This window comes from Nyctereutes procyonoides, unplaced genomic scaffold (assembly GCF_905146905.1).
Source record: "Nyctereutes procyonoides isolate TBG_1078 unplaced genomic scaffold, NYPRO_anot_genome, whole genome shotgun sequence".
Classification (NCBI taxonomy): Eukaryota; Metazoa; Chordata; class Mammalia; order Carnivora; family Canidae; genus Nyctereutes; species Nyctereutes procyonoides.
Genome location: NW_026575052.1, coordinates 60,936,799 through 60,964,116, shown reverse-complemented (window position 1 = coordinate 60,964,116; position 27,318 = coordinate 60,936,799). Strand labels below are relative to the sequence as shown.

Below are 27,318 nucleotides of genomic sequence, written 5' to 3'. Positions count from 1 at the left end.
ATTTTCTCATCTGTACAATGTAAATAGGACTGTTTGAGTATTCAGTGAGATATTGTATGTACCTAGCACAGTGCCTGCTGGGTAATAAAAGCTCAATAACGTGAGCTATTAATAAGCACATTCTTCCTTCTGAGCAGCCTTCATTTTCACTACAGCTTCTGGCCAATTTTCTCTTGAAAAATACCTCCTTGGCTTCCTATTGATGGGAGGGCATTCCCTCAGTCTCTTGCCCTGATTTAATGCTACTTTGAGGATCCCTTGTGGACAGATTCTCTTGACCAACCTTTGTTCATATGCTTGCCGTTTCATTTATTCAAAGATTACGTGGAGTGATTAAGAGTACTCTGAGGCCTTATTGCCTTTGTCTGAGTGCCACTTCTACAACTTCAAAGCTGTGTGATCTTTGCAAGTTAATTAACCCAACAATTTTCTTATCTGTTAAATGAGCAATAATGATACCTACCTCAAAGTTTGGATGTGAGGTCATTACATGAAATAACATACATAAGATGTTTAGATTGTGCAGAATGAATGCTAGGTGTTATTATGAACCAGACTTAGTTGGTTATTTATTTTATCTGGTCTCCTGATTAGTGACTTTCATGTGTATAGCACTTTCGGTGTTTGTTATGTAAAATAAATCTCACTTATGTGTATAGCACTTTCGGTGTTTGTTATGTAAAATAAATCTCACTTATACAAGACACCCTAACACAAAATTACTGTCACAGTAACAATGTAAAGAATACATGTTATATTAAACACACATACAAATGTGAGATATGCATATATAATATTCTTGGGATTTGTTAGGTGTGTTGGTGAATGCAATTCTATGTTATGAGAATTATGTGGTGCTGTGCTTGGAGCTTAGGGCACCTTTTAAAAAAATTATTTGAATGAATAACAGCTTTAGTGTGATATGAACACCTATATTTATATTTCCCAAGTTGCTGGCATTCAATGACCTTATGTTCTTTTTTCTTTCTTTCTTTCTTTTTTTCTTTAATTAGGCCCTATGCCCATTGTAGAGCTCAGTGCAAGGCTTGAACTCACAACCCTGAGATCAAGACCTGAGCTGAGCTTAAGAATCTGACACTTCAGTGACTGAGCCACCCAGAAACTCCTCGATGGCCTATATTCCAATTTGAACCTAAGGGCCATTCAGGGACCAGATCATACTTGCATGGCTCATACTTTTTAAAAAATGTGTTAATGCGGTTCTTTCTGTGTGCTACTGTGTCCTAAGTGATACTGAATTCTTGTTATTGTATGCCATTTTAGGCACAGTTTGTTATTTGCATATAATTTTTGATTTAAGAAGTGGAAAAGTTACCATTAGGTTGAGAATAGGGTTTGCCAAATTATCTGTGGAATTAGTTATGTGCTACTAGGGTGGACATTCTTTGAATTCTCTTCCATCCTCTTTGTCTTCCAAGTGGTCTACAAGAATCTGGTATAGTTGCATCATTTCTTGTAAGTACCCATTGGGCTGGATTCAACATGAACTTGTAGTGAATATAACTGTACATTCTTACAGTTCTGAATGAGCTGAAAGAGTTGTGAAAGTCAGTTAAGTGAAGTAGATTCAACAGAATTCTTTCCATAATCATAGAAATTAATTGTGAGGGCATGTAAGTTAGTATCTACTAAATGCATAAAGTGTTTTAGCAGAGTTAACTTTATTATCCATATAGTGATTTGTCTGTCAAATAGTTTTGCAGGTTTTTTGGTTTTATTTGTATGATTTCTGGGACTGCTTCATGGATTTGCCTGTTGTCTTTGTGCAAGGGCCATACTAATCCTCTCTGTATCATTCCAATTTTTAGTATGTGTGTTGCTGAAGCAAGCACTGCATGTTTCTTGAACATTTCCTATTATTATCCTGAAGCATACAATTTAAAATGTAATATGGGAGGTACAGTTGCTTAGGATCACAAAGAATATTTCATATAAATAGTTCTTGGACTCTCTACGTTATTGGAGTCCATTTTGGACAAATAGTAGACAAGTTAGTGTGGTAAGTTTAGAAGGCTACTGGAAAGCAGAAAGCACCGGTTAAGAATCCATAGGAATCACAGATAGATTTCTTTCTTTCTTTCTTTCTTTCTTTCTTTCTTTCTTTCTTTCTTTCTTTCTTTCTTTCTTTCTTTGTTCTTTCTCTCTCTCTTTTTTTCTTTCTTTCTTTCTTTCTTTCTTTCTTTCTTTCTTTCTTTCTTTCTTTCTTTCTTTCTTTTTTTGATAGATTTGTTTCTAAGAAATGTAAGGACTAGCAGAGATGAGAAGAAATAGAAAAAGGTTATCCATTTGTACTTCAGCAGTATAGCTTGGTGGTTAGAAAGAAGGCTTTGAAGTCAGACAGCCTTGACTTTTAAGTCCTGCTCTACTGCTTACTTCCCATAGAACCAGAATGCCTTAACCTCTCTGTACCTCAGGCTCCGCATAAACTGGGGGTAGACATACAACTATCTGAGTAGGCTGTGTGAGGATTATGTGTGAGATTATGTGAGTAAATGCTCAAACACAGTGTCTGACACATAGGAAACTCTCACTAGACAGGTTATAAAGTATCCACAAACAGGGAGTTGTTACCAGTGAGTCTTGTGTCATCTTCTGAAACAATTACACTGCTGGAAAAGCAGCTAAGGTATAATCCTGAGTTTGCCAGCAACTGTAGGCGGATTTAAATGAGTAAAATGACTCATGAGCTTGTCTTGGTTCTAAGTATCTGTTGTTGGCAATTTTCTCATTCAACCCTGCCCCCAAATGTGGGAGTTGCACTCATATTCAACAACTAGTAATTATGCTTCTCATCGGTAGTAATGGTATTTAAATATTGTTACATCACTCCATCTCCTTTTTCTTTATGAATCACCTTACACATAAACGTAGGAGTTTCTAGACTGATCTGGGGAGTTCTAGGGAACCAGTGGTGATACTGTTTCTTCTCCTTGAGAAGTGAGACACAAGAGACCCGTGGATGAAGATCAAAATATCCTCTCCATTGGCTGATCTGAGGACATGACATTCAATCTGAAGTGAAAGGGCTTATTAGCCTAACTTGACTGAGACTTACCCCCTGGATGACTAGCACAGCTGAGCAACTGCAGGCCTCCCCTCAGGACAGGTGCCTTCATGCATGGAGAAGTAGACCAGAAGATATGCATCCAGGGTGGCTGAGAGAAAGAGAGCAAGGAGCTCAAACTAGCAACCTCAGAAGTCCTTCTGCCCGCATGAGAGGGAAGAGTTCTGGGAGAGTTCTAGAGTGTTCTTTTATTTTTTAAAAAAATTTTTAAAAAATATTTTATTTATTCACGGGGGGGGGGGGCGGTGCAGAGACACAGGCAGAGGGAGAAGCAGGCTCCATGAAGAGAACCCGACGTGGGACTCTGTCCTGGGACTCCAGGATCACGCCCTGGGCTGAAGGTGGCGCTAAACCACTGAGTCACTGGGGCTGCCCTGGAGTGTCATTTTAGCTAAAGTGTCTCCACATGGACTTGAAGCGTGATGGTAGCACATTTAGCCATGTGAACAGGACCTTCCTGTCAAGAAAGTGAGGCTGCAAGGTTCTATGAGTAGATTGGGGAGTTAGGTAAGGAAGATGTGAGGAGAGTGGACTGGAACACAAACATCCCATACAAGTCTCTGATTTCTTTCATTTTTCAAGAGGCTTCTCCTTTCTCTCTCTTCTCTCTCTCCATATCTCCTTCCTTCGTTCCTTCGTTCCTTCATTTCTTCATTCCTTCCTTCTTTCCTTCCTTGATGGATATGAAGGACTTGTAAGTAATCAAAAGTGCTAATCAGAAATAGATTGTGACTTCTCATATCTGAATTTTAGAGTCTTAATGAAATTTTTGATGCTGCCTTGAAATAGAATGAAAAAACAAAGCTGAGAATCTTTAGTAAAGGTGTACTTTTTGCAGTGAAAGTATATCTGGAAAATAGCTTAAAATCTGTCAGAACACCTGGGTTGAGTCCCTTGAGGGTCTGACTCTTTTGGCTGAGGTCATAATCAGGGTCATGGGATCAAGCTCCACTTTAGACTCTATGCTCAAGGTGGAGTCTGCTTAAGAGATTCTCTCTCTCTTTCTCTCTCTCTCTCTCTCTCTCTCTCTCTCTCTCTCCCTCTCCCTCTCCCTCTCCCTCTCCCTCTCCCTCTCCCTCTCCCTCTCCCTCTCCCTCCCCTTCAGCGCCTCTCCTGGCTCATGCTTGCTCTCTCTCTCTCTCATAAGTAAATAAAAGAAAAATCTAATTGTTAAAAATAAATTGATATATTAAATGTTTAGCTGGTTGAATAGTTAACAATAGTAGTGAATTTTGAGGAGTTATTTTTATATTTTTAAGAACTATATGGTGAGCGTCTACTATGTATTAGGCACTATGGTAGATAACTAGAGATACTACAATGAATAAGATAAACTGTCTTCTGTTCACGGAACTTACAATTAAATAGACATGTCAATAAATATATTCAATATTATGTGTATGAGTTTGGAAGTACACTAGAACAAAAGAAGCAGTTCTCCCTTATGACAGTGGGCTTAGAAGCAGGCTATAATTCTTGATTAAATTTGAGAAAAACATTATCTTCTCAATTATAGTAAATCTTTGTCAGTAACTGTTTTTAGGACTTTAAAAATTATTTTGCATCTCATCTTTCTAAAAATTAGGAAGCAAGTAATAGAAGCTTGCCCAGAAATTATTGTTAATACTATATTTTTAAGTATCTTCTTAGTTATGGAAATATTAAATATGTTGCTGATACTGGGTACTCTGTGTTTAAAATATTAGAACTGTGTCCTGTTTTGAAAGATCTTAAAAGTATATGCTTACAAACAAAATAAAATAGCCAACCTACCAATTATAAAATGTTGATCTGAACATTTTAGGGTTCAGGTCAACCCAAAAGGGAGACCCAAACCTAGAGAACTGTGGGGGAGACTGTGAAAGGGGTGCTTGAGATGGCAGTTGGGAAACCAATGGGAAGAGAATCACTTGAGCAATGGCTTTACAAAGGTTACTCATAAAAGCAGTAGCTTTACAAAGCTGCATAAAAGCAGTAGCTTTACAAAGGCACACATAAAAAAAAGGCTGGTGGTTACAGCTTGCTTTGGCCTGTATAGCACTGTAGTTCTGTACAGGTCCCCTGGATCTCTGTGGAGGAAAAAGGGAAAGAGATCAGACCAGGACAACTTTGTTCCCTCTCTCCTCAGCCTCACCTTCCTGCCTTGCTGGGCAATTTGGCTTCTGTATAAGAATTTGAAGGAATGTGTTCTGCAAATTTATTGAAAAAATTTAAAACTACTCATTGAAACATATAGTAGAAAGAAAATATTAATACCATGCTGATAGTGACATAATAGAAATATTTTGAGTAGAAAGATACAAATCATATTTATACTGATAATTAAAATCTAAAATTGAAGAGCATTTAAAGTTATTATTTTGAATGTTTTTATGGTATCAGACAATGCATATTAAGCCAGAGAAATATGAAGCTATTGTATGGATACTTGTGTGGCTGTTTTGAGACCAGATCTGGACATTTCTGAGGATTTTGGGTTATGGCATTGGTTCTTTCATATATTGAACTTCTAGCCTTTGGCTGTCCCTTCCTTGATCATGATTATTTATAATAGTTTTATAATTACAGCTATGATCTGAATGTTGTCTTATTCCCAGTGAACACAAGATAGAGAGAAGGAAGCCAATGACTTCTAAGATGATTAACTCTAGTGGAAGGAGGAAGAAAGAGAGAAGTAGGTTTTTGGGGTTGTACAGTTATTTATAAGACATTAATGTGGAATTAAGTGAGTTATGAGAGATTGAAGTGGGACTGGGCTGGAGTGCAAAGGAATGTTTGGATTATAGATGACCTCCCAGTGGAGGAAGTAGGATGAACATGAGGAGACACTGGGTTAGTTCGTCTCACAAGGACCGGCAGGTGGTGCTTTTGGCTTTGGCTCCCAGAGTATCCTGGCATGTTGTTTTAGAATAAGCTTTCTCCAGGGGGAGGGCGGGTATGTGGAACTTGTAGGTGCCCCCATTTGATGTCATCTCACACAGAATGACCAGTTACCATAAGTGGTATTTCAAGTTCTCTTGGGACTGGTACACCTTCCTTTATTTTATTTGTTTGTTTTTAGTTACATTTTAGTTACCTGCTTAACTCTGCTTACTCCTCCTTTGAGCTTTCCTTCCAGCCTTGGATCTAGAGCTTGACAAAATAAATGCTGAAGTTTTTAGCAGTGGTGCCTATTAAGATTTTACCATTAAAGGAATCCTTATTTTTGATATGTCTTAGTCCATGGCATGCTAAGAAAGTGTTCAGGGCAACCCCAGTGGCCCAGTGGTTTAGTGCCGCCTTCAGCCCGGGGTGTGATCCTGGAGACCCGGGATTGAGTCCCACGTTGAGCTCTCTCTGCATGAGCCTGCTTCTCCCTCTGCCTGTGTCTCTGCCTCTCTCTCTCTCTCTCTCTCTCTGTCATGAATAAATAAATAAAATCTTAAAAAAAAGAAAGAAAGAAAGTGATCACAAATAACTGAAACCATAGCATAGGCACCCTTGGTGCTGAGGGCCTCTTTTGGTTGAAAGATGCGGTGGAATGAAGGAACTCAGATCACAGAGGACAGTAACTTACTCAAATTATTTCAAGAAAACAGCATTATCTGAATCGAGCAGGAAGTGAAAGCCACTGGGAGCTGAAGCATGAAGCAGCTTCAGGGAGAGGTCCTTCTGTCTCTTTTTTTAGACTGAAATGTCTCTGTGTTGGAGATTGTCTGTGCTCTGCACGCCAGGTACTGTTTTCCTCTCTGCAACAGCTGCTTTTTCTCAGCTTCCTGGTAGTTTCTGCTTCCCGTTTTTCTGCTGCCTTTGGTCACCAATGCCTGGGAAGCTCTTTACCTCACCACGTTTCATCTTTAAATCCCATTAAAAACAGACTCTTATTTGATCCTGGAGGACTAGAAGACTGCTGAATCAATTACATGGACGCATTGAGAGGCTTGACAGCTGTGGAAAAGGCAGAGGTAGATTTGTTGAAGTACTGGAGCCAGCTGAACTCTGTGTCCTGTGACAGCGCTGTTCTTGGTCATTAGGCACCACAGGGGCGGTGGAGGCCATAGGAAGGTGGGGATGCTGCAGACCAGGTCATGGAGCTCCTGCTCCTTCCCTCCAAGAGGCAGCCACTGAGCCTTTATTGGCACATCACTGGGTAGATCTACAGGTGTCGATATGCACAATCTCCAGGATGTACTGTTAAATGAAAAAAGAGTAAGGTGTGGCATTATTTATAGAACGCTTCTAGTTTTGGGCTAGAAAAGGGAAGTTGACCACTGTGTGTGTGCACATGCGTACATGGAGGTTCCTGTATCGTGCGGAGAATGTTTTTTGTATGTCAGGTAGCTGCTTTTAGGAAAGAGGCTTAAGTTTGGAGTGAGGTCTATGTGTGCATATCAGAGTTCAGTTTTGGACACTTTGTCTATAGTTGATTGTGATCAGTAAAAGCCAATAAAGTCCTTACATAGAATAATATCGATATCATAAAATAATGTCTGTATCATTTACCTCAGTCTCAAAGATTATGATGTGTGTAGGAAGGAAGTAAAATCCTACTGTTGAAAGTGTCGAGGTCACATGAATTCATTTCTCCTATATGCCACCCAGTTCAAATGTACAAATGCCCTAAATGTACGTTTGTTTGACTGTGACTTTTATCACTTTCTGTGTTGCCTGTCTGTTCTGAGATTTCTACCAGTCCTTTCACCCTCTTTTTGGAGTCTTTTATGTATATGCTTTTACTGTATCACTAATAATATTCACTCTCTTCTTGAAGACACCTAGTTTCCCTATTCTAATGTAGGCTGGCTGCTCTCTTGGCAACTACATAGTTGGCATCTGGAAATGTCTAATTTCATGGATCCTGTGTCTGCCCCTCTTTTTGATTCTGTTTAAAAAAATATTCTGGCACTCGTTAAAAAGTAAAGAAGACTCTGTTTAGGATGATTGCAGTTAGTGTGGGGACTGTTGACAATAGGAAAGGGAGATCAAGCTCCCCTCCAAATGCAATAAGGACAAGTGGGATTCATAGCCAACAGACAGAGTAAAGGATTCAGTAGGTAGAGTGACATCAAGGTTATGGAGGTCCTTGCTACACTGACTGAAGAGGGTTCTGGGTAAAGGCATGCCAGGGTGACCAGCTGTCAGAGTGTGGGGAACAAGGCGAGCCAGTCAGAGACAGGCTGAGGCCTCGTCAGGAAGAGGGTTAGGAGTGTGTGACTGAAGTTTGGAAAAGGAGAGAGTCGCTGTCAGTTCTTTCTGTTGTTGTCTTGTTTTTCTGTAGTGTATTCTCAGATTTTTTTTTTTTTATTCTCAGATTTTTTAAAGAAGAAACATTTCATAGGCAGTGAACTTTGAATCATTGTATTGGTTTCCTATCCCTGCTCTTACAAATGACCACAAACCTGATGGCTTAGAACAACAAAGATTTATTCTGTTAACAGTTCTGGAAGCCACAGTCTAAAATCCGTTTCACTGGACCAAAGACACAGGTGTCAGCCTGGCTGATTCCTTCTGGAGTCAACAGGGGAAAAATCTGTTTCCTAGCCTGTTCTAAGTTCTGGAGACCACCTGCTTTCTTTGGCTGTGACCCCTTCCTTCCTCACAGCACTCCAGCCTCTTACTTCCATCATCACACTTGTCTTACTTTTATAGGGTGCTTTAGGATTACGTTGGCCCCATCTACGTGATCCAGGTTAATCTCCCCATCTCAAGAGCCTTACTTAACTGTGTCTGCAAATCCCTTTTGCCATATAAGGTACATTCACAGGTTCCAGAGATTAGGATGTGGACATCTTCTGGGTGTGTGTGGGAGGGTCCTTCTTGAGCTTAGCACAACTCATAGTGTCTAGAAATGTTTTTATGTTTTTCTTCATGTGTCATTGATAGTTTGGCTTGGTATAGAAGTCTAAGTTGGCGATGATTTCTTTTTCTCAGAACTTTGGAAATAGAGTTTTATTATCTTTTAGCTGCTAAGAAGTTTGGTACTAGTCTGATTCTCATTCCTCAGTATATGACTTGAAAGTTTCCCCTCTCTCTAAGCTTCTGAGATCTTTTGCTTATATTAAATATTACAAGTGTCTTAAGCTGAGTGTAAACAATGCATTAGTGTCCAGTTAAGTGTAATCAGTGTTCACAAGCATGCCTCTAACATGGCTGTTACAATTACAAAGTGGTTTCCAAATTGTAGGCCCTTGTCCATCTGAAATAAAGATCACTGAAACTGAGAAAGAATAAATAGAATAGAAAATTTCACAGTACCACACTACAGTAGTTGCACGCACTGTTTCACGAAGCATTTGTTTCAGAAAAGATTTGTTTGACGTGTATATGTGTGATGTGTTAAAACCTTCCAAATCCTTCCAGAATTTAACATGTATTCACTTAGTGTCTGAAACAGAAGCTGAAGTATTCATATTAAAAATTATTTTAAGATGTACAACATATTTGAGGAGAACGTTCCTACTTAGCTTTAGTTTGGTGTTTTCTATAAAATTTTTCTTTGTTGCTTCATGACAGATTTCATTAAAAGTAGTAAGTGTGTGGCTAATTTTGCAGTACAAGATGAAGGCGTGTTGTAAAGCTGCTTGTTTCAAGCCCCTGTTTGTTGTCAGATGGAATGCTGGGTGTAGGCTGGTGTGGTTCATACTTGGGACTGAAAGACATGTTTTTACCCTCAACAAACATCATCTTTGTTGGACTATCTGTAGTCCGTGTAACCACAGAAAGGTCTTTTCTTCTCCCCTAGAAACGTTTTCTTTCTTATGCTTGTTTCACAAATAGTTTAAAGTAGAGCTGCCTTCCACTTTTGAGTTTCAGTTTGTTCCAAGAATGTTTGAGGCACCATCTAACACCCCTGGTGTGCTTGAGAACTGTAAAATAAGAATGAAATCTTGGAGTAGATAAGTTTGCTCTATGAGGACTGAAGCTGCTGTTAATTCCCAAGGCCGGACTAACTGTCTAACAAAGGGTAAAGTACTTCTTACATTGGAATAGTAGATTTATATATAATAATTAGCTGTCAGAATGTACACTAGGAAAAATGTCTGTTGTCAATTTTGATTTAATGGATTGAATTTGAAATTTAATAACTTTGACTTGCTCATTACAATTTGGGATTGAGTGATACTAAACTACAGTGCCTGCTTTAAAAAAAATGTCATTCAGGAGGATGGTTGATTCCTAAAAGTTCTTGTGTTTAATTTTTTAAAAGTATTTTATTTATTCATGTGAGAGAGAGAGAGAGAGAGAAAGAAAGAGAGAGGGGCAGAGATACAGGCAGAGGGAGAAGCAGGCTCCATGCAGGGAGCCCGACGTGGGACTTGATCCCAGGTCTCCAGGATCACTCCCTGGGCCGAAGGTGGCGCTAAACCGCTGAGCCACCCGGGCTGCCCAGTTCTTGTGTTTAAAGGGGATTAGAGGCCTTCTTAAAATGTTATACTTGTCAGTTTTTAAAATGCTTCATAAGATGCGATGGCTGTTGTTACCTTCCATTTATTTGTGCTCAGATATGTTTTCCTGTATACTTGGAGTATTTAATACAATGTCTTTGATTTTTACTGCTTAAAATATGCCTCTTTTCCTTTGGAATGTTGTTGTATTAGATGTGAAGTCAGTAAAAATAATTTGATTTAATTTGGCTTGAGTAATGTAATAGAGATTTTTAAAATTTAATAATGACTTGTGATGTAAGTACTGAGTAACACAACTGTCATTGTTTAATAGGTGCCTGGAACTTAGTGCACACTTGTGCACAGACACTAGACAGCTGTTAATACCCCTTTGTGGTCAGTGTTTTAGGGCAGACTCTGTTCTTGCAGTGGAATTTCTAAATAAGCACTCAGAATGAAGCCAAAGGGAGGATTCTAGTGTAATTCTTAATAAACTTCCCAACCAAAGACCAGACAGTATGAAATATTATATAACCAGAGTGAATTCCACATAGGGATATTACTTCTTACTCCAAAGATGGTTGCCTCACAATGTAGATTACTAAGTCATGTTTCTACACTCCATGTTGGGAAGAATTGGCATTTACATTTAGTCTCTTCAAGGAAGCACGTTTGGCTGTATTTTATAAAATTAGTGCTTTTTTTTAAAGAACCCATTTGTCAACATTACAGAATTTTCTCCACGGGGAAATGTAGCAATAAGAAATTTCTAGAGGAATGTAAAGATCCAGAACTTACTTTGTTTGATTTAGAGCCATGTCAGCTACTCTAATCATGTTAAAGTACATGATCTTTCTCTCATAAAATTAAGATACAGTTTCATCCAGTTCCAGTACAACTTCTTTTATGTTGTTAGGTTTTCCTTTCTGGAAATCTCTAGACTGGAGAGGATCTGTAGAAAGCTTTCTATCTTATAGTTCACCCCAATGGTGCTTTCTTGGGATACGTTGCATCTTCTCAATTCCACACTGTTTCCAGTTCTTGCCTTTATACTTTCACATTTTTTCATTGTTAAGTAGGAAATAGGGTGGAGGCTCCTAGGACTGATAGCAGCAATGAAGGTCTGGTATAGAATACATTCAAAGACTGTACTCATGCATTGAATTTGGTCTGATCACCGTAGATATTCACTCTTAGTTGTTCTGATAATGGAAATGGAATTTAGTACATAGTCAGCTTTCCTAGTTCAAGTTTAATTTCTATTAATTTGCTTTTGCTATCCCTTTGTAAAAGTGGAGTTTATGTTGTGAAGCTGGGCAACAGAGAGGGAAAAGGGGGACGCCTGGGTGGCTCAGTGGTTAAGCATCTACCTTTGTCTCAGGGAGTGATCCCGGGGTCCCAGGATCGAGTCCCATATTAGGCTCCCTGCATGGAGCTTGCTTCTCCCTCTGCTTGTGTCTCTGCCTCTCTCTCTCTTTGTTTTTAATGAATAAATAAATTTTTAAAAATCTTAAAAAAAAAAAGAAAAAGAAAAAGAAGAGGGTAAAGGACTCGGTGCATAAGTCTATAGTAGGGTAATGAATATGTAATTGAATTGATTATCCCAGACTCCTGACTGTATTAGTTCACTATGAAAATCTAAATGAGTCTACATTTTTGTTATTTTATTGAACCACTATATTATTTATTCACTTTTGCCCCAAAGGATAGTATATTGATACTTTGTAGCCTGAGAAAAGCAGTGACATAAACATTTTTTCCCCAGATAAACTTTTTAAAAATTTACAAATTCCTATTTTTCCCAATTTTTACTGTTATATTGATGATCTCATTGGCCTAAATTCCTAGAGGTGGAATTGTTGAGATATGCCTGTTTTTGAGATTCTGCAGACATATTACCAAATTGCTTTTCACAAAGATTTTTATATACTGGTTAACTCTCACCTTAGAGTAAGCTACCCACACTGTTGTCAACATTGAGTAACATCAATGCAGTTTAGATTTTATTTTTAAATTTTAAATTTAGATTTTATTTTTATCAGAGCTATACTTGGTTTCAAGAGTCAGCAGTCTTGTGCAACTTATTTTGAAAAATAGCTGACTGCCATACTCCTCCCTCCTCACAGCCCACCCCACAGAAGTAACCACCTTCCATTCCCCAGGCTGATTCAGTTTTTGTTTTCGTCTCTAGTGCTAGATGGCAGGCCTGTATTGTCCCTTCATGGTCTCCTGCTGTGGAGGGTGGAGGGCGAAGATGTGGTTTACCTTCCCTACACCCAGCCTCTTCTACACATGTTCAAGTCCCTTCTATTCCTTCAGGGGATTAACTCCTTTCCTCAGCTTTCTGTTTAACCCCACCCCTCCCTCTCCTCAGGAGCTACCATTTGCTGGGCCTTTGAGGAAGGGGATTGAAAGAATCCCTGTATTAGTGAGTTTCAAGAAGAATGGATATAAAATATATGTTCCACCTGTCATCTTTCCCCGGAAGTCTTTTCTTGGGTCTTTAGTAATCATTTTTATAAAGTAATCCTTAAAATTATGGGCTGTGGAGTCAAGACTCTATGAATTTGAATCCCAGTTTTGCTCTTTACTTGCTTTTTGACCTTAGACAAGTTGGCTGAAATCTCTAGGCCTCGTTTTTTCGTCTGTGTGATAGAATTCATATGATATCTATTTTAGGGTGTCATTGTGAGAAATAAATGTGATAAGGCATGTAAAGTGCTTTTCACAGTATCTGCTGCCTGGAGATATCTTACTATCTGCCTGGAAGTTAGGATACCCATAGGCTTGCGGCTGCAGTTGTTACTCTTGGGAATTTCTTGCTCATGGCCTTTGCCCAGATTTCCAGTGGAATGTTTGTCTTTTTCTTCTTGATAAGAGGTGCTTTTAATGTAGTCTGTTATTGGTCTTTTGTTTTTCTTTACAGTACTTGGGATGTGTAATCATATGCATACTATTTCATGTTACGATCTCTGCTGCTGCTGTTCTCAGATTTGTGTTTCTCAAAGATACCTGGTGGTAGTAAGACAGAAGGATATGTGTGTGTGCAATAAAATTGGAGATTATCATAGTAGTTGAGACAATTGATGAGGGGGACCTCAGAGGCTAAATGAAGAAGTAATTATTTTCATCATGTAGGAGAAATAATTTTTTTTTTAACTCCTTAAGTATATCTTACATTGGTTGGTTTTGTGGACAAATTACCTCAATTTATAAAAGCCTTTTTGAATGTTCTTCTCATCACATACCCAGAGGGGTTTCATCTGAAAACTTAGAGCTTTCAGTTTGTTTCTACTTTAATACTTAATACTCTGAAATTAGATCCAAAGTTGATTCTTGAGGGAAGATTTATCATCTCCCCTAAGTTAATGACATGTTAACAAATCTGCTTTTTTTTTGAATATCATATATACTATTGAAATGATAGATACATTGATATCTCAAAGTTGTAGTTACAGATATGTAACTTGGCCTTTTAAGTTTGATTTTGCTAGTTTGTCTCTTTAGGCAGTACCAATTTATTGTTTTATTTTTGTTTTCTCTTAGTTTTATAATTAATTAACTTTATGGTTCTTTAAATAATGGTTCATCTAAATTTGATCTCTCCACAGATTCGGACCAGGATGTAGCACTCAAACTTGCCCAGGAGCGAGCTGAAATAGTTGCTAAATATGACAGAGTAAGTATTTATACTTAATCTTTGAGTAAGTTTTATTAGAAAAAACATATAAATAGAAATGGATTTTTTAAGAGCTTAAATTATAGAAGCAGTTTGTTTATTTCATGTGACAATGAAAGTCATCTTTTTTCTCTGACTCATCTCCAGATTTTCTCTACCTCTTTCCCTCTGCTCCAGCCACTCTGGTCTCTTGTGGTTCTTCCACCACACCAGGCTTGCTCCTGTCTCCGGGCCTTTGCACTGGCTATTTCTTCTGACTAGAACCCTTGTATTCTGGATATTCTCATGCCTCATTGCCTCACCTTTCTTAGATCTTTACCCAGATGCTGCCCTCTTAGTGACATCTTCTCTGACCCCCCTTCCCCAGCACTCTGGATCCCTGTTCTCTTTATTTTGCACTATAACACTCTATCAGCATACTTTGTATTATACTTATTTTGGTTTTTTTTTTTGTCTACTCTCCTAGAATCTAAACTGTGAGGGTGAGGATTTCTTTTGTCTGATTTACTCTTGTATCTAAAATACCTGGAATAGTTCCTGACTCATGCTAGGTATTCAGTAAATATTTGAATATGTCAGTATATAGAATTAAAGACCCATTTTATTTATAATTTATATATGCTATTAAAATTTTAACACAGATCTGGAAATTTGAACTTATGCATTATGTATAATCTCCCTTAGTATTTTATCTCTGTGTTAGTTATGGAATCTGGTTTTTGATGCCCTAGAATATCACAGTTGTTGACAATTTACATGTCTCCTCATTATTACTTTACCTCCTGAGGTCTGTAATGGGTTGTAGGTGGTGATTTATAAATGTCATGTTTTATATTTGTATCAGTTGCATGTAATTTCATATCTGTTATTTTTGATTATTTGAGAGAATAACAGGAGCATGAAATTATAGAAAGCCATCTGGACAGTACCCTGCTCCCAAGGATGCATACAGGCAGGCAGTGCTTCACTTAATAGTTACCTTCCTAGAGTTTGTTTTTAAACTGATTATTTGGAGCATCACAATTTCCCATTATTGTGAATAGGGTTTAGGGTAGTCTGTGAAAAACCTAATTAACTTATTTAACTGCTTAACTAATATAAAACCAATAGAACTGTCATTCAATTATGCTTGCATGTGTTTTTTTCCATGCAGTCAACACTTAGTGACTAGGCTAGCCCTCATGCAGTCATTGATCAAATATATGTAGATAGAGGGGTCCACAAGACAGGTAGGCATTGAGTTTATAACTTGATGGATTGCTGTAGACATCTGAGGTTCCTTCTCTAATCAGAACTAGTTAACGGCCTCAGCAGTATAGAGAGAAGAGTAGCGGGTTGAGGGCAGAGCACTGGTAGTTAAGAGGGACCTATAAAGACCCATTAGAAGAGTTGGATGGTATGAGGAGAAGCAAGAGAGGCTGATGGGAGAGAGGTTGAGGAATGCGGAGTGAGCAACACTTGACAAATGCACTGAAAAGAATCTACTAGGTAAGAACTGAACAGTGTCCACTGGATTGGACAATGACAGCTCATTTTTGATCCTGGCAAGAAGAGTGTCACAGTAGCTGTGAAGTAAAGAAGGAGACAGAAAGGTGAATAGCTTACTGTACTGAGGAGTTTGGAGGAAAAGGCAAGGAGTAGTTCTTTTCTAAGACATGTTTAGTCAAACATGTTGAAGTTTGGCAGTTTTTTTCTTGAGTCACTTTTCTTTCCTTTCTTGCTCTGTCTTACCCAGTTGGTTTCTCACACGAACCCAAGTCTGATCAGGACTCCACTGCATGTCATTGTTCTGTCATACAGGATCTTCTGAAGCTTGTAATTGGGAAATATTGATTCTATTGCCAAAAGTAGTTTGGTTTTTTTAAAGTTAATTTAGGGTGATAATGCCTCATTTCTAACCCTTATTATTAATTCATAAAAAATACTGTTTTGTGGTTTTGCGGTCTGTTTTGCATATTTTTTTTATTTTTTGTATTCAATGACAGTATGAATAAACATTTGAGATTTAAAAATTATACCATTTGCCAATGCTGTAAATTCATAAATGTTGAAATAAATACCCAGAAATAAGTAGATTTTAAAAATTGAAGCTTTTGACAGTGTTTATAGATCAACCCAAATGGTACATATCAATAGTACAGCCAATAAATTGACATTACTGTTGGTTTCCACCTAATTTCTTCATAATATGGCTGTCTGGTGTTGCATTAGTGAAGCTACTTCCTACAACCACATGGGTACCCCAGAGCCTATGACTAATCACTTTACAGCAGCCAAGATCATCCACAGAGAATCCTAAATGTCGATAGCGTTCATCTGTTTCAAAAAGAGTGTTGTTTGTATATGGTCCAAAAAATGCCAAACCAGATGATGGGTCAATAAAGTCAGCCCAATAGCCTTCAGCTCGAAGAGCATAGCAAATTTCCTTAGTGCCATTAATGAACATATTTGTCTGCTCCCTCTCCTCTGAGCCTTGTTGCCTAGGCCTCAGAAAATACTACTTCAATTGAATAAAAAGTAAGGATATCTCAGCTTCTGTAAAGCACGTTTGCTCAGGTTATTCACTTGAAAGCCTAATACTAACATCCTCTGATAGCTTGTCCCTTGCACTAGATACACTTTAACCACAAGAGCCTCAATAAAATTAAATCCTGCTGCCCCTGCCCCCATCAATGCTAATGTTGCTTCCTCTTTGAACAAAAAATATGTTGTAGTATCCCTGAGTTTAAATTCACTGGTTATCTGTATCTGCCTGAATAGTAAAATCATGGAAGTCAGCAGTTTCCTTAGCATGGGACAACTAACCAGTCTGTGTGACTTTGTGTCTTCAGCACTTACTAGAAAAATCTGATCTTAAAACATTTGAATTCTAAACATGTAAAATGTGACAGCCTACACTTTTGTAGGCAATAAAGTCATGGCTGCTATTTGTAAATGGAACTTCTATCAAAATAAGTAACTATAAAATTCAGTTTTTGTAGGATTTTTTTCAAGGAAAAGTCACCTTCGTTGAATGTTTCTCATTAAACTTTACAGAAATGGTTCATACTAAAAAAAAAAAAAGTTCAGTTTTATCAATTCCCAATAATACCCTTCTTTATCTCCATTACAGGGACGAGAAGGTGCAGAGATTGAACCTTGGGAGGATGCGGATTACCTTGTTTACAAAGTTACAGACAGATTTGGCTTTTTACAGTAAGTTGCATTGACTGAAAGTGAACTTTTTTATTATAATGTTTCTATGGTGACCTATTATATTGATTTTCTTTATTTTTAATACCATACCTGTGAATAAGATTCCAGGACGGGTCCTGCAGTCTGCTTTTTGTTTTTCAATTCCTGGCATTTTTAACCTCTATGATTAACATTGAACTATAGTTAAGAATACAGTCTTTAATATTTGTTGTATTTTAGTAAGAACATAAAGTGCAAAAAAATGAGTTGTATTAATAATTTAGCAGAATTAAATGGAAATGAATAACAATTTATATTTCAAAAATAATTACCAAACATTTCATTTTATGTAAATGCATTTTAAAAATAATTAGCCATTAGAACTTCAGTGTTATGCAGCCTAAAAATGAACAATGAAAGGAAATACTGTTGATCTTTCCCATAGTTATAAATGCCTTCGTGTTATTGCTTCTCAAAATTAATTCCATTTATCCTTAGTATGTTATATAAAGAGTTGAGAGAGGTCTAGACTACTATAAAGTAAAGTGGCTAAAGTGATTTTGATTCTTGAAAACATCCTGCTAATGATGCCAGTCTACCTGTTCTAGTTCTGTGTTGTTTGGGCAGATCCCTTCAGGCTATAGTTTGTTTGGTTCTGCCAGTTTAGTCGCTAATTCCTCATTCATTACTCTTTTCCAGTCTCATTTATTATAAATAGGAAAAAGCCAGAGTTTTTTTTTTAATTTTGATACATGATTACATTTTGAAGGAAAAATATATAATTTCTTGATAGTTCATAGCAGAAACTTGTAGCACTTAGGCTTTGTTTTCTCTTTCTGTTGAGTTTTCTTGCATTTAGAAAGTATTTTTTGGTATCACATGGGGTAAACAAGCAGACAACATAAGAGAAGCAGTTCTGTGGGTTAGAGAATGTGTGTCCTTGTGGCTTCACTGGTCCCAGTTAACCCTTTTATACCTCATCTGTAAGAGAGAATCATTAACTCCTCTACATACTTTAGAGTGTAGTAGAAGCTTTGAAGAAGTAAAATGATAGAAAACTGTAGAAAGGTCTGGACAAATATAAGGTGTTATTATTATACCTAATGACATTAACATAACCAGAGTGTTCTCCTGAGTAGTTATAATTAGAAGACTTTGAACTTGAACAGAACAGAGTATTTAACTATGAGGAAACACTGTTCTTAAATTAAACCCCACTTCCACTTTTTTTTTTAAAATAAATCAGACTTGGCCACAAATGTGGCAGGAAATGATTACATATTTGTGTGGGTTACTGTGCAAATCTAAGGTATGTGAATGAAGTTTTAAAGGACAATTTGAGCGTTTAGCACTGTCAGCCTCAGTGGGTTCCAAACTTGGCCTGCACCCTAGAATGAGCTGGGAAATTAAAACAACACATTTTTAGGCTCTATCCCAGATTTTGATTCAGAAAGTGCCATACAACTCAGCTTATTTTGACCTCCTCAAGTGACTGTATATTGCAAGTGAGGCATCAAAAGTCTTGTTTATATCATGAAATGGCCCAATAGAGTACAGACTGCATGTGAAAAACCTGTCCTTTTCAAAGGGATCTAGTGATTGCCTCCAATCTCTTTTCTCTTTGCTTGAAACCTGTTTAGTCAGTCCATCATTCATCTTCATAATATTAGCTAGTATTTATTGAGCACTTACTATGAGCCAGGCACTGTTCTAAGCCCTTTGCATAGATGACTCATTCATTCTTCTCAAAAACTCTTGGGATAGGTACTCTTTTTTCTCTCTCTTTAGATGAAACTGGAGCAGAAAGAGACCAACCAGCTGGTCCAAGTTGTGTTGACAGTGTCAGATGTGAGATGTAGACTGTGGCAGTCTTACAGCAGGGCTGAACTTCTGCATTTACTGCCTTTAACTACTCTACTGTATTTTAACTAAGAGAAACACAAAAGTGCTTTCAGATGCCTAGGAAGAAATTTGAAGGCGATCACTTGTATGAAGGTATAGTCAGCTAGCTAAGCTCACCACTTCTTTGAAAATGAAGCCAGTTGGTACCAGTTCCCCTACTATCACACTGATTTTTAAATTTATACTGTGGTGCAGTCCTGAAGCATCCAGCACAAATGATTGATTTTTGTTACAGTGCCTAATTTGAGTAAAACACTCTCTTCAGATGTTGCTGCTGGTGCCTTCCATTGCTTGTCATTGTATCCTGAAGTTTTTTTGCATTATTTAATAAAGTCACTTGGCATAGGCATTTAGATATTGCTTTCTGTTACACCTTGATCAAAGAGCATTTATTTCTGCTACTTTAGCTCTTTGCAGTTTTTGATTGGTTCTGTGGTGAAATTGGGTTTTAATTGTCAATGTCAATACAATACAATGGCCAAAAGTAACTTTGTAATCTTCTCTGAAGACTGCTGACTTCATATCTAATTATAGTTTTAGTAACTTAAATTACTTGTTTATGATATGTGACAGTATTCACTTCACAAGTGAGGTATAGGGCTAACTGGGCTTTATAACAGATTTCACAATAAATATAAAAACTGTTGCCAAACCAGCTTGGCTTGATGCTGCAACAGGAAAGTCTTTGTTTAGGATTCAGAAATGGGGAGTTATCCCTGGTCCAAATGCCTGTGACAGAGTTACATCTGGAAAATGGAGAAATCAAGCTTATTTAAGAGAGAAATTTCGAAATTTGAACTTTCAACATTTTTATCAAAAATAGGCACTGTCTGTTCTGCTTGGAATGCTTGGAATTTGGATAATGATAGATACAGCGTTTAGGTCAGAAGTTATTAATAGAAGGAGAAGGGAATTGTGTCAAAAAAAAGATAAAATTAAGACCAACCTTCAGGTTTTCAACTAATCAACACATATATATTTATAAAAGTTAGCAGATTGTCTGTAATATACTAGGACTATATAAATATCTGAAAGCCAAAATAAAGGTGTTTTTGTTTTTAAAGAACCTCTGTTTAATGACAATAGCTTGAGAACTTCCTACTTATCTAATCCTTTTGATTACAGTAAATCTAAACTTAGACACAGTTTACTACAAAAGCAAAATTTAGTCTATATATTCGACTTACTGATTTTAATAAGTTCAGTTTTAGTTTCCAAGTGAAAGTTTATCTCACAGAAATATGTCACCTGACATATTGAAAATTACAGGTACATAGACTCTAGTTAATAATTCTTTTTAGTTTATACCAGATGAAAACAGTTTGAGTAAAGGCCCCTTTCTTTCCTGGGATGACTGTGTTGTTGTTTTTCTTAACTGCGTTTCTACGAGGCATAGCTTCTTGCTGCCAGCTTGGCATTTTCTTTTAGCAACTTCTATGTACCTCTTTCCTTTAGAGGACAAACCTTTGTTTTTTAAAGTGGGGGTAGGCAGACATATTCTGTGAGGAGCCATATAGGCAATATTTTTGGTTTTGTGGATCATATGATCTTTGTCATAATGATTCAACTCTACTGTTGTGGCATGAAAACAAGCACAGACAATACATTAATGAGCATGGTGGTGTTCCATTGAAACTTTATTTACAAAAACAGGCAGTGGGCCAGATTTGATCCACAGGGCTTAAGTTTGCTGACCTAAAGGAATACTCTGCACTCATCCAGACTTTGGTCTTTCCTTTCTTCTACTTGGAGAACATTAAGAGACAAGATGAAGATGCATATATGTATGCAGGCATGTGTTCACCCTTCTTTCATACATCAATTCAGCAATGTTTAGTACATTCTCCTTCAGCCTGCCGGCCATGGTGCTTGAGGCTGGTGCAGTGCTTTTACATTGTGTGTTTTAGACATTGTGTGTAGCTTTTGGTAAAGCAGCAATCCCCTGCTTTCTCCCTAGAAGGCTGTAAAAATTAAGCAAGCCGTCACAGAAATTTGAGGAGGGAAAGTTCTATGGCAGTCAGTGTTGTGCACACAGCAGATTTTGTATAAAGGATTTTGGGTATGGAGCAATAATAATGCAAGAAAATCCATATAGGAAAACCTGGCCACATTCTTGCTCTTTGATCATCTAAGGCATCTCAAGACTGTTTTCACAATTCAGCATCCATCGAATAGGGAGGGAATGGACCTCATCATGGATAAGGCCACATAAGACAGACTCACAGCTAACATCAGATCCAGTGGTGAGAAGCTAAAGCTTTTCCTCCAAGATCAGGAACAGGACAAAGATGCCCACTCTTGTCTCTTTTATTTACATAGTATTAGAAGTTCTAGTCAGAACAATTAGGCAAGAAAAAGAAATAAAGGGCATTCAGATTGGAACAGAAGAAGTCAAATTGTCTCTATTTGCAAATGAAATGTTCTTATATATGGAAAACCCTAAAGACTCCACCAAAAAACTACAGAACTGATAAATGAATTCTGTAAGATTGCAGCATACAAAATCAATATACAAAAATCAGTTGCATTTTTATACATAGTAAAAACTATCAAAAAGAAATTAAGACAATAATCCTGTTTATAGCTGCATCAAAGAGAATAAAATAGCTAGGAATCAATTTAACCAAGGACAAAAAGACTTATACTCTGCAAACTACAAGACGTTGATGAAAGAAATGTAAGATTATACAAATAAATAGAAAGAAGTTCCATACTCATGGATTGGGAGAGTTAATTTTGTTAAAATGTCCATACTACCCAGAGCTATCTACAGATTCAATGTAATACCTATCAAAATGCCAATGGCATGTTTTACAGAATAGAACATGTACAGTCCTAAAATTTATATGGAACCACACAAAGACCAAAATAGCTAAAGCGATCTTGAGAAACAAGAACAAAGCTAGAGGCATCACACTTCATGATTTCAAACTATATTACAAAGCTCTAGTTGTCAAAACACTATGGTATTGGCATAAAAGTAGAGACATAGGTTGATGCGGAGACCTATGCATTGAATTGAGAGTCCAGAAATAAACCTATGGGTGTATGGGCAATTAATTTATGGCAAAGCAGCCAAGAATATAAAATGGGGAAAGGACAGTTTCTTCAGTAAGTGGTGGTGGGAAAACTGGGTAGCCACATACAAAAGAATGAGTGGATTAAAGGGCTTGGAGGTAAGACCTGGGACCATAAAATTCCTAGAAGAAAATATAGGCAGTAAGCTCCTCGAAATCAGTCTTGGCGATGATTTTTTTGGATCAGGTACCAGTAGCAGAGGCAACAAAAGCAAAAATAAACAAGTGGGACCACATCAAACCAAAATGCTTTTGTACAGCACTAAAAGGACAACCTACCAAATGAGAGAAAGTATTTTCAAGTTAGATATCTGATAAGGGGTTAATATTCAAAATATGTAAAGAACTCATACAATTAAGTAGTAAAAAACAGTCCGATTAAATAATGGGCAAAGAACCTAAATAGACATGTTCCCAAAGAAGACATATAAATGGCTACCAGGCACATGAAAAGATGTTTAATGTCATCAGTCATCAGGGAAATGCAAAACAAAATCACAATGAGATATCACCTCATACCTGTTAGAGTAGCTATTATCAAAAAGACAAGAAATAACAAGATTTGGCAAGGATGTGGAGAAAAGGGAACCCTCGTGCCCTGCTGGTAGGAATATAAAATGGTACAACTACAATGGAAGACCTTATGGAGGTTCCTCAAAAGATTAAAATAGAACTACATATGATGCAGCACTTCTACTTCTGGGCATTTATCCAAAGGGAATTTACTGTGTCAACAAGATGTTATACCCCCTTGTTCACTGCAATATTTACAATATTATTTACAATAGCCAAAACATGGAAACAACATAAACTGTCCATTGATGGGTGAATGGATAAGGAAAACACACACACACAGAGGCATAGAGGCATCTTATTTAGCCACAAAAAGAATGAAATTTTACCATTTATGATAACGTGGATGGACCTTGAGGACATTATGCTAAGTGAAATAAATCAGATAAAGACAAATACTGTATGCTACCATTTATATGTGGAGTCTGAAACAAAAAAATGAACTCACAGATACAGAGAACAGGTTGCTGGTTGCCAGAGGTAGAATGGAAGTGGTGGTAGTGAGAGGTAAGCAAAATGAGTGAAGATAGTCAAAAGGTATCAATTTCTAGTTATAAGGTAAGTCAGTCCTGGGAATGAAGTATACAGCATGATGACTAAAGTTAATAATACTCTACTGTATAATTTGAAAGTTACTAAGGGGGTAGCTCTTAAAAGTTTTCAGCACAAGGGAAAAAATAGAAAAATATGTAGCCATGTGTAGTGATGGATGTTAATTAAACCATGTAGTAATAATCAATTTGTGATATATACATAAATCATTATGTTGTATACCTAAAACTAACACAATGTTATATGTCAGGCAAAAAAATTAAAAAAAAAATGCGTATGAAAAAAGACTTGGTTAGTAGGAATTTAGTAACTGGGGGTACGATGGCATTCCTGCACAGGCAAGCAGATCCTGGTAGAGTTGTGACAGGCCAGAAGGAAATAATGTAAAATATCAAGGTGGAGGGAAATCCAATACCAAGTCTCTCTACTTTTGCGTAGTGCCTAAGGCTAACTTTGGTTGTGTGTATGTTCCTGCATCTCTCTTTTCCAGAGTTTTTTTTAGTAGGATGGTTCAATGTTAAGGTGGGGTGGGATGCTGAGAGCAGTCCTGTTTCATCTTGAATTTCACAGGTGCCTTCTGTAGGACCTGACTGACACAGGCCACATAGCCTGAGCAGATGGGTGATCAGCTCCATTCCATAGACAAGTGCAAAACTTGGTTCTGATTCAGTGTTGGGAATAGGCATAGTGCAGTTTGTTAGTCTTGTTTAGTCAATAGGGGGACACCAAAGAAATGTACCCGGCACCTTCCTTTGGTAAGCAGCTAGAGTTGGCACTTCATTTGCCGTTAGGAAAGTTCAAATAAACGGTTATCAGGATCTGCTCACATCAGCTGTACTAAAAGTTACTCTTGCCTGGGGCAGCCTACTCACCCCAGAAATACATTCTTGGTGTGCACAAAGGGTGTCAGGTGTTCTTGTTCTTTCAGGGTGTCCCTGCTGACCCTATGCACCTAAGAAATTATTTCCAGGGGTGTCGATAAGCGTTTTCTGCAAGTATGGAAGAATGGATAGATGCACTTTTAAATTGGAAGTTACATCCTGTGCCATTCATACATCATTGGCTCTAGTAAATTAGGATTACAGATTAGCAGGGAAGTGTAGACTATGAGCATAATGAAAGATATAAAAAAAAACAAGGTGTCACCTTCAATAAAGGTGAGTGGACACTTTACATTAAAAAACAAAAGACTTATGTATTAAATCCTCAAAGGTTTTTTTTGTTTGTTTTGTTTTGTTGTGTTTTTTTCCTTCTTGAGAATTGGTTTCTCAGCCTTTTCTTCATATACTGCTGTACAATCTGTAGATCTTGTTCATCTTCATTTGAACCCACAGGACTGGGGAGGGGGAATTGAGCATCTCTGCCTTGGCTAAATGACTGTGACTAAGAGAAATGTTAGCTGTCTTCTCTCTGAAGTGAGAGGTTTGGACTCTCCAAGATCTCTTCTGGCTGTTAAACTCTGTCAGTTCCATCGCTATACATTGGTTTGTGGTTCACTCAAGGCCTCTTCAGAGTAGCCAAAGAGTGTCTTTAAACATACTGGCCTCTTGAATACTAATGTGTTGTACTCTTAAAAGTGGTATTATGTGGTTCAAGAGAGACTAAGACAAGAATCTGTGTGATTGCCAAAATAGGAGTACTACTGAGGTGGCAATTCAAAGCATAGATCTTTGGTATGGATAGCTCGTTGTTACTGGTGGTTCATACAGCAGTCTTAAGCACATTTTAAGTTAGAGCTGATACCACGGTATTACTGTATCAGAGAAATGAATTTGATTTTTTGTTGTACATTTAAAAATCTCAAGCCGTTTAAGTTTTGACAAGTGAAGTTTTCCTGATTTAGAGAATTAGATTTTCCTTTTTAACTCATAAATCCACTGGAGGCTTTTTTGTTTCCTTATAACATTTTTTAAAACAATTATTTGTTATAGGCCATAGAGCCAGAGAGAGGAGATGATGATGTAGAGTAGAGGTTGCCAAACTATGGTCTGCAGTCACATTCAGCCCACCACCTGTTTCTGTAAACGTTTTGTGGGAATAAAATCACATTCAGTCTACATATTATCTGTGTCTCCCTGTGCAATACATCATAGTTGAATAATTATGAAAAAAACTGTATGGTCTGCAAAGCCTAAATGTATTTACTGTTTAAATATTTGCCTTTGCAGAAAAAGGTTGCTGACTGCTGATCTACAGTAGTGTTGTACAGTAGGACTTTCCTGCAGTGGTGGAGATAGTCTTTCTATATACACACTGTTGAAAATGATGGCCTTTATCTGCATGACTCTCATACACTTGAGCTGGGGCTAGGGTGAGACTGAAAAACTGAACTGTTCATTTTATTTAATTTGAGCCTAATATTTAAGATTTAAGAAATAGCCACATGTGGCTGGAGATGATTGTCTTGGAGAGTATATGTCTAGAGATTTGAAGATAGGGGACCTTGTGGGTTTAGAATCGCTAATTGTTTTCTGTTGAATTTGGTAGAATGGAAGTTTATGTAATGTGATCCATCCTTGTGATGATGATAAATGGTTATATATCCTATGTACTTATAGATACATAATTCTTTAAAAATCTCACTATGATTTCAGCTATTTCACATATTCTGTATTTCCTTTGCAGTGAGGAGGAACTCCCGTATCATAATGCAGCTATGGAACGGGTGAGTCTGGCTCTGCATGTGTTTATCATTACTGGTGAATCCTATTTATCAGAGGAATAAAATCTCCACCTTTGTGATTGCCGTGCTATATGTAAATGGTGCAGGCATCCTAATTTAACCCAAAGTATATCACTGTAAGAAAGTAATTAATGGTGAAACAATTTTAGGAGATTTTTGGAACTTCTGATAAATATCTGAAAAAAAAAAGAAAGGTAGCAGTTACTAGAGACTTGTATTCTAGAAAGTACTCAGTCTAGGAGTGCTTCGAATGTAGAGCCTTTGAAGAGCACAGGTGCTTGGGGCCTTCCTCAGTCTGTTAGGTCAGACTCTGGGCAGGAACCCAGGTAGGTCATTTGCAGAAAGCTTTACGAGTGAGTCTCATGCACTCTGTAGCTAACAAAGCAGGATTCTAGACCAGTGGCTTTGTGAAATAGAACTATTCCATGAGGTTGTAACCAAATTTCCTACAAACAGCAACAACCACAACAATAGAAGTTTTCTTTAGTCAATTAAGTCTATTGGCTTCTAAGGACTTTAAGAAATCTCAGGATAGTAAACCTGTATTTTTTTTTTTTTTTAAGTCAGTGTGTCCCTTGTTCACAGCACTTGGCTGGTTCCATAGCTGCATGTACACGAGAACTAGGGATTGAATGTTTTAAGATGGGTCAGAATCTCCCAGCTCGTTTCTCTCTCTCTCTCTCTCTCTCTCTCTCTCTCTCTCTCTCTCTCTCTCTCTCTTTTTCCTGTACCAGAAAATGAATTGCGGAATGAAAGGCCACTGGTTGGGATTATCTTGAGTTTGTTGATGTTTAATGGGGGAAAGAAGCTGGGTTTCAGACAATGGAGGTAAAGAATTGGAATGAAAATTTGAAAAATACTTTAGAAAATCTTCCTAAAATCAAAAGTTTTGAAAAATAAGAGAATGAAGCATACCTTTAAGATGTAGATGGAATTGCCATTTTAAATATATAAAGATCCTTATAGGTACTTCCTGCAGTTGAATTCTCTTAGACTGCCTCCCAGTATCCTAACCTTGATGCTTTGACAAATGAGTTTCTTACAATAGATAAACTATTGAGTAACAGCTTTGTATCAGGCACTGGTAGGTACTGCCTGGAATATGAGGGTCAAAGAAGAGGTAGTTTCTGCCTTCAAGACACTCACTGTTCACTGACTAGAAGGTCAAGTGAGACGCTAGCTGGGAGATTATTGGTGGCTTCTGTCAGTCTACTTTGAAATGGAAGTCT

General features: G+C 37.5%; 1 protein-coding gene and 1 non-coding gene across 5 annotated transcripts in view; one reads left to right on the top strand and one right to left on the bottom strand.

Annotated features, from left to right (window-relative positions):
* Positions 1 to 27,318, top strand: part of USP6NL (USP6 N-terminal like) — a 172,390-nt gene that overhangs the window by 83,803 nt on the left and 61,269 nt on the right. For all 4 annotated transcript variants that reach the window (XM_055331117.1, XM_055331114.1, XM_055331115.1 and 1 more), the window contains exons 3-5: positions 14,061 to 14,128; positions 17,241 to 17,323; positions 26,032 to 26,071. In XM_055331117.1, the coding sequence (XP_055187092.1) occupies positions 14,061 to 14,128; positions 17,241 to 17,323; positions 26,032 to 26,071 (191 nt within the window). The remainder of the gene's footprint in view (positions 1 to 14,060; positions 14,129 to 17,240; positions 17,324 to 26,031; positions 26,072 to 27,318) is intronic.
* Positions 1,746 to 1,853, bottom strand: LOC129514383 (U6 spliceosomal RNA). The gene has a single exon (XR_008665437.1). It is a non-coding gene; the product is annotated as a U6 spliceosomal RNA (small nuclear RNA).